Source organism: Mizuhopecten yessoensis, unplaced genomic scaffold (assembly GCF_002113885.1).
Source record: "Mizuhopecten yessoensis strain PY_sf001 unplaced genomic scaffold, ASM211388v2 scaffold4121, whole genome shotgun sequence".
Lineage (NCBI taxonomy): Eukaryota > Metazoa > Mollusca > Bivalvia > Pectinida > Pectinidae > Mizuhopecten > Mizuhopecten yessoensis.
This window is the reverse complement of record NW_018405386.1, coordinates 1903343-1911949: the sequence shown is the minus strand read 5'-3', so window position 1 is coordinate 1911949 and position 8607 is coordinate 1903343. Positions and strand designations below refer to the sequence as shown.

At 38.2% G+C, this 8607-nt stretch overlaps 1 protein-coding gene across 1 annotated transcript; it reads left to right on the top strand.

The window, feature by feature from the left end:
* The first annotated feature begins 6922 nt into the window (after positions 1-6922).
* On the top strand, positions 6923-8177 carry LOC110448626 (helicostatins-like). Its single transcript, XM_021494983.1, has 2 exons — positions 6923-7249; positions 8154-8177. Exons 1-2 carry the CDS (start codon positions 6923-6925, stop codon positions 8175-8177), a joined length of 351 nt encoding a protein of 116 aa, XP_021350658.1.
* Positions 8178-8607: the final 430 nt, after the last annotated feature.

The following is an 8607-nucleotide window of genomic DNA, read 5'->3' as shown; positions in this document are numbered from 1 at the left end:
ATAAAACAATTTGTAAAATTGACGATGTCTTTATCATTTGTATTTTATTAAATACGTGACAGAAAAATGAACGGGTCTTCGATTTGGTGTGTTCAAGGAGGAGAGAAGAAATGCGTTGCTGTACTTTTTGGTTAACGCACATACTGACGGATAAACCATCGAAAACCAAAACTCTCCACGATAGACAGTGTAAGAGTTGTGTCCCTTGCCCCATTTGCTCTGTTGGTGTGAGAGAAACTTCTTCCTCTAAAAAGACGAACAAATAAAAAAAAGTTTGTAATTAAATATAATTATTTAGGAACCGTTTCTCGCATTTTTAATGGTCCGAAGTTACTACTTATTTCACCCTGGCTAAATGCTTGTCGCTTTTCTTACCAATTCGGCTTGGGAGAATTTCTCTTTGCCTGTTTCTCACAACTCTTTGATTACAACAGTGATAATGACCTGTTAGGGTCTGATGGCCACCCCGATAGTGGCACGACTCCCTTGGGACTCAACAATCACCTGTGATATACTATTGTGTTTGTCCTGAGATCAACCCTTTCTCGTCTAGAGGTTCCTTAACCAGAAATCAGTGGACTAGAATAAACATATTTGACGAATATTTTTTTTTTGGGGGGGGGGGGATTGACATTGCTTGAAAATGTTGGTATGCTTGTCCGACGCTCCAGGTGTTTGAATCCATTAAAATGTGCATTGTAACTGACTGAATATTACTTTAATGTAATTTGCATTATTTTAATTCTTATTTTAATTCTACCGAAAGAACTAAAGAGAAATTCTCCCAAGCCGAATTGGTAAGAAAAGAGACAAGCATTTAGCCAGGGTGAAATAAGTAGTAACTTCGGACCATTAAAAATGCGAGAAACGGTTCCTAAATAATTATATTTAATTACAAACATTTTTTTATTTGTTCGTCTTTTTAGAGGAAGAAGTTTCTTTATATCGGGCCAAGATGAATGAGTTTCCTTCCATTATATAATTCCGTACAAACAACAATTTGAAAATGTCTGCCTGAGAGTGGGAAACGCTGTTGATAATATTACATGTCTCATATTGTCGTTATCTTGTCTCGAGAGATACAAAACGTCCAGGTGAGAGAGATACGGCAATCTAAAGAGTGTACCACCTGGGCGGGCTAGTTCAAGATAACACTCACTGAAGGGTTATGTAGGGCACTTTCTAGCACCAGTCAGGTAGACATAATCGTCCTTATAAAATTATTTCTTTTAAAACCCTACCCCAGGCGCTACTGAAAGTCCTATTGCAAAGGCGAGAAAAATAGCACTTAGGTTTTTGTGCAAGCGCGGTGCACTGTAAATAATCAGTATTTTGCTTTAGCATTAGGTTTAGTATAGTAAATCTCGCGAGAATCCTCGGGGTACGATGATAGTAATCCTTTGGCCATGCTGTGGCCGAGTATTATATACCACGGCCTTGAAAAACGCTTTCAATGTCAAACTCTACTGGATTCCAAATTATTTCAGGGCCGTTCTTTTATATGTCATTACCAGATTGGTGTTGAAGACCCGGGAAACCCTTTTTCGCAATAGTATAAGCAAGCCAAGTTAATTCCCACCCGAGGCTCCAGAACATGGTCACCTGTCTGAATTACTTATCAACACCACGGCGAAAACGCCATGATATACTTACACCTGTCCGCTCTCAGGTGCGATAAACCTTACCTGTTGACGCCATTAAAAGTTAAAGTAACTAGAGAGCGAGCTATTTGGATTTCCTTTCCTATGATTCTACTATTTATCTAGACAGAGTGTACGTTGTCAGAATCAACAGTCTTGATATGTCTGAGTCATGTTTATATGTATTGTGACATTTACCTTCTTTCCGGAAAGAGGTCCAGAAAAAGATGAAAGAAATGTCAAGTAAACTATAGTTTACGATTCGAACAATTTTTAAATTGATGTTTAACAGAGATAAACAAAAAGATTTAAAGGATAACACACAGATGATTGTAAATGAGGGTTTTTTTTAAAGTCAGGATTATGAATATCTAAAGACAAATCATGTAAACTTTATTGTATATATACAATGTTAACTATCATATTTATCAATAACGGACTTGAGGTGAATATGTGGTTAAATGGACACGGGAAAGCGATATTAAACGAGACGAACTTTAAATGTACATATAACACATAATCACCGAAATTTAAGTCTACAATTCTTATGAATAGATCAGATTTTTTTATGTTTTTATCATTAAACAAGAGCAAATCTTCAAGAGCATTTTTACGTTCCAACTAAAGTGACGTCATAAAGTGAATTATTAACCTGTTGTTTCTAACAATAGTAAAATAGTAACACCGAGTTAATATCACAAATAACCGACCTCCGCGTGATTATGACTCAACCAATGAGAATGTAGGAAAACGCTTCAAAGTTCACAGCCAACCGGAGCTTTTGTATCCGGAAATTTTGGGCAGTTCTTACAGCTCAGGATAATCTCTTCTTTGAAAGAAACGTGAATTAGTCAAACGAGAATGGCTGATGCTAATTATTACTGTTTTTTGGGATGGAGGAAATAAGCATTTGGTTCGGGGTTTGAAATTATTACATCAGCTAATGTAACATGCGGCCCGTTCCTAGAGAAACAGCCTCGAAAACAAAACGTAAATAGGAGAGAAAAGAAAAGATAGAGGTCCGAGGTGTTACCATGTGGCAGCAGACCAATTTTGCTTTATTCAATTTACTGTGAGCAAAAGACCCAGACGAAAAATTAGAGGTTAATTCAATTAGCTGATATAAATAAAATATTGTTAACCAACCTCCATTATTTGTTGTAAAACGACATGTGTATTCCAGGAAAACCATAATACCAACTCTGTCCTTGTTCTGCTTCGTATTCCGCATATTTTGAGAAGGCCTGCAGGCTACTAAGTGCTAGTTGCTGCACATTGGTGTGCAAATACTGTGTTGTCATTGTTATGGGTCGATGTTTCTAAGAGCTCATAATGTGTATAATGCAATGAAAAAATGAATACCAAAGCAAAGATATCGCTTTATATTTACATTTGCGCTGCAACCCACTATATGAACATTAACAGCAGAAATGCATTTCATTTGAATTTATTTACATTTGCGGTGCAACCCACTTTATGGACATTACCAGCAGAAATGCATTTCATTTGAGTATGAGGGCAAAAACTCTCGTGACGTATCACGTGGTTTACTTATGACGTCATGGATTAGCCCTGTTCAATGAGAGTCTTGTCGCTTCGCTTAGAATAATATTACGTCAAACCCTCAAATGACTACGGTTAATTATTGGCGCCAATTTGACTAAAATAGGGCTGTTCCAATGTCGTTTGAAGGACGACGCATAAACAAAACGCAGTAAATGAATTACTTATCTAATAAAAAATAAATTTAATTAACATTTGTTCTATAGTAAAAAAGTAAATATATGGATTGTACGTCATTTTTTTTTTAATTGTCATGCCGGTATGAACGCATATCGGTTACATCCATATTAAACATGAAGCCCCGATAGAATGTAATGAGCTTACTGATCATCTTTACCGTATTCTTTTGAACAAGTGTAGAAAGCTGAATGACCAGAAGCATAGATGCCCTTACTACTATTAATTGTTCAGTAGTACTGAGATTTAACACCAAACAAAACGATTACTGATTAAAAGACATTTATAAATCCTGTATAAAACTGCACACAATAATTTCAATCCTAGCAGGTCGATCAATATTCAGGAGAGAGAGAGAGCGCGAGAAAAAAAGCGAATTTTCACTCTGTTGAATCTTTGCGGCCCATCGCTTTGAACAACACGCGGCATGCTGCAGCAGGCAAACCTCCGGAGCGCGTTTGTCAAAACGTATAAGCTGCAATATCACAGAAGTGAAAGTTTTAGTCTGTATACGGTGATCTTGGGAGCACGGAAACAACCGGTACAAAAGAGGGAAAGTTAAGTCCTTTGCATGAACAGGGAGGCTGGAGTGTGTGTGCCATCACGCACCGGTAACTGAATGTCACGCCCGAGTGTGGTATCTTCTATTGGGAATATCTGCATGCTTTGGTAAAAGGGACTCGAAACTGTACAACTGGTATCAAGACACCCTGGTTACATAATACTCTTTATTTTTTGTATAACTAGTATTATATGATATATATTTATAAAAGTTACAAGGTTGAACTTGTAAGGAAAAAGAATTCGAACAAAGGACGTGGTAAGATGCAATCTGTATGATGTCAAGACCAGGATGCTTCTCGACCTGACTGAAAAAGGGTAAATGTGTTCAGAATGGAAAAAGATGGAGGAACTTCAACTAGATTGATTACCGTAGTTATTCTACTCTACACCAGTCATCACTTCAAAAGCATAAGTATCAAATAGCGCAGCCTAGCGGAGAGAAATGGCACTACGGTATGAGATCCAGCCTTGTAGAAACTGTGAAATGTACCACCTATCCAAAAAAGCTCTGTAAAGAAAAACATATTTTTTATGAATAAATAGCAGGTATACTGTGTGTAAGGTAATATGTAACCTAATACTGTATCTAATTTTTTGTGTAATAGGAGTGGTTCCAGACCGGGGTTCGAACCCAGGACCCTGCGAACTCTAGACGGACGCTCTACCAATTGAGCTACCTTCTCGCCGACGATCGACCCAGTCCAGTTCCGCTACATTCATCCCTCCGTTTCCTAAGCCTTCGCCCTCGAAGACAAAACTGTTTACAACCTAGGTTCTGGTATCCCCTCGCCAAACATTCACCTAGTACTTGAAACAAAGGTTGGTCACAGGCACCAAATGTAATAGCAACGGGAAAATGCACGGCCAGACAGGGGTTCGAACCAGGGACCCGCTGAACTCTAGACGGACACTCTACCAATTGAGCTACATGAACCTAATCGCCAACGATCGACCCAGTCCGGTTCCGCTACATTTAGTGCACATTTTACCTATCACATCTGAACCCTGCACAATACAAAAACTAGAATAAACTAAGCCTTAATCAAAGTTCCACCGTGTTATTAAATGTCTATGCAATAAAAACCAGTCTATATTGGTACAGGTAAAATTCGTATTATCCATGGTTCACAAAACACACGATTCGATATCACAGTTATATTTGTTAGATACGTCAGAAAAGACGGATGATAGAAATAGCAAGTAGAACAAGAAAAGACATGCCTTTCAGATGTACCTGAGAAAGAACTAATGCTCTCTAGACTACTGACTTACCATGGATATATTTTGACCTCTATGCATGAAAACATGATTGATATTTACCTATTCATCTCTCACCTAGGTGCGTCTTCCCTGAATGTCAGAGGTTGGTCACTTGTTTAATTTCTCCCAATTCGTGACCAGCATTTTCACGTGCGGATGGTTCGCAACTGGTGCATTTGAAAATGGCACGATTTTTGTGCCATTTTCAAATGCCTGAGGGGTCAAAGTTGATATTAGTTGCTCTTGGAAATCAAAACAACAAACACGTGCAACTTCTCATGCTCATCAACATCAACAACAGCAACAACAACAACAAAATTACAAAAATAAAACTCTCCGCCTTTTGGCAGTGTAGAAATTAATGAAACTAATGGTAGTGATAATTACAGACATGTTCCCGTTACCTCGGAAACCCCCAAAAATAACCCCAAAAAATCGGAAAATTCGGTACAGACATGGGAAACAATATATGCCCCTTCCCATACAAAAGGGGACATACAAATAATGCTAATTAATAAGAAAATAAACAATTGCATGTAAGTGTTGTTGCCTCGTCTTAAGGGCTACAGTTATCATTGTTATCATTCATACGAAATATTTCTTTCAGAAACTGAAATATCAGGACTTCGAGGCCACTGTGTTCCAGTAATTAAGACATATGATTGTCTAAAATCACTAGCCCTCCACCACTGGGTCGCGGGTTCCAGGCTTACGTGGATCAGTCACCAGGTACTGGCTGCAGGCAGATGGGTTTTCTTCGGGTGTTCCGGTTTCCCCCTATATAAAACCCTACCACGTCCTTAAATGAGCATAGCTGTTAAAAGCACACACAAAAACCCCATAAACAAACCAAAGTTATGAAAATATAGCACAACAATAGTTTTTATGTTTTAGGTATGTTGGATGAAGCCACCTTATAAGACATGCTGACGAGGAAGGCGGACATTGACTGTCAGCGCCATTGTCAATCTTCTGGTTAAATGTTGTTATAAAACAATCTGCAATAAATGTTCTACGTTTCCTAATGTATTACGATTAAGAGATTATAACGTTGTGAAGATGTATACTCCCATTCATCATCAGCGCGACATAGCTGAAAACACAATAAAACTACAATGTTTCTAACACCGGTAATCACTCGCGTGACAAATTGTGGCATTATGGTCGTGTGACTTTATTTACAATTCATTATAGCCAGACACTGTTATTTAATAGTAAGTGGGCCACACAGAGTAGCAGGTGGTTCACGAATATCACTAATACGCCCAAGAAAGACCTGTCTCGATCCATGTGAGTTGGTTGTTTTTGCAAAAGCAAGGATCCAAACACTTACAGTAATTTTCGCGGTTATGAAATATGAAATAGAGCGTTTTACGCATGGAGTAAATAAGCGCGAAAATATCCACACGCGAATATTTATTTGTAGTTTTTATAGATTATAGATATAAAGAATATGTAGATTTCAGAATCATTGTCAAGGGCAAGGCGAAAACTTCCACACTGCAATCAGTTTAAAGAGTTATAATGTGAACATTTCCACAAAGGGGATTTCCACTTTTACAGTAGTTTAATGTTACGGATACATTCTAATTGATTGCAACTTCGCTATGAAGAGGAGACTAAAATCATCGATAATAAAGTAAAAGCTAATCTAAGGTGACAATTTAAATAATCGAAAATTACTTCAGTATTTGTGTTCAAAAGTATAGGTAATCAAAATGATATTTTGGCTAATCGTTCCGAAACAGTGTACAGACGATGACTTCGGTGCAGGGAAACAGTTTACAGACGATGACTTCGGTGCAGGGAAACAGTGTACAGGCGTTGACTTCGGTGCAGGGAAACAGTGTACAGACGTTGACTTCGGTGCAGGGAAACAGTGTACAGGCGCTGACTTCGGTGCAGGGAAAAAGTGTTCAGGCGCTGACTTCGGTGCAGGGAAACAGTGTACAGGCGTTGACTTCGGTGCAGGGAAACAGTGTACAGACGTTGACTTCGGTGCAGGGAAACAGTGTACAGTCGTTGACTTCGGTGCAAGGAAACAGGTGGGTTTTTTTTGCTGTTGAACCCGAAGACTAATATATTGACCGAGGCTGCAGGCTGAAGGCGACCGTCTGTAACATGAAATAATAGTCAACAACTGTTACACTCCCATACTATTTGTCTATGACTCCCAAATAATCGATCGATGAATAATATAAATCTCTAGTAATTGCTAATGATAACACTTATCATGTGGTTGCCTTAACAATATTTTCTTCTTTTTATTAACATTCATTTATGTAGGTTATATTCTGTGTAAAATAATGCAATTATTTTTGACACATCAGCGTTCGTCGATGTTTCTATTTTCTGCATGTTTTTTGCATGTTTCACTTTTAAATATTCTATAAATATCCTTTGTTTCGAGAGATAACTGAAATTCTCATCGTAGTGTAGAGAAACCGGTAAAAACTGCCGTGTCCAGCTACTATCGTTGTTGTCTGTTACAAACTACAAACTATAATGTATGTAACGCCAACTCTGATTGGTTAGCAGTTGCCTGCAACACCCAATCGGATTTAGGCAAAAATATTTGTTCAAAAAAATGCAAATAGGGGGTAACAGTCATACAAAGGGTAAAAAAATCAACCGGTGATAGTCGTCCCAAGATTTCCCATTAGTGTGAAAAGCTTTATCATCTGTAAAACTTTATAAAAAGATGATTCTTATATAAACGTTTACTTTATAAAGTGACTGACCAACTGTTATATAGACAAGTTGACACTTATATTCTTCGGGCAGTTCATAAGGACACTGATGACCCTGAAATTGATCAAACGGACAAGTTTTTGGTCAGCTCCACAAACTATTCCATACTTGCTCTTTGGTAAATAAAATCATGATGTTTTATGTATGTTTCAATTTTTGCCTTACATTTCTATGCAAAATCTTTGGTTTACTTCACAGCTACTCTTCCTCGCTCTTAACTAGCGATAACCAAGGAAAGATGGTACTTTTCATTAGGTTAAGTGTTCAAAATAACTAAAGGAAAAACTGAATAAAAGTGATTAAGGATGTAACAAAAAATTAAAGCACACTTGTACAACGCGCAACACGGGGACATGTCACCGTATAGCACGTGCTCGACGCGCGAGTATCGATCGTGGCCAGGTGGGGGCAACTTCTCCGCAAGAGCGCTGAGAAAGAGAGCGGCGCGAGCTCGGATCGATGTTCGGGCGCGGCAGCTGCCGAGGTTGTGCCACTTGTACGATGTGGCCTGTTATCGTCCAATTAATACTAGCAACACTAGATACCAAGATACTGATCCCCTTCCCACTTCCCACACTTTGTACCCAACTCTCACAATTTTCACATAAAATAGTCAAAATGATACTGAACAATAACTAAACCTTACAGATTG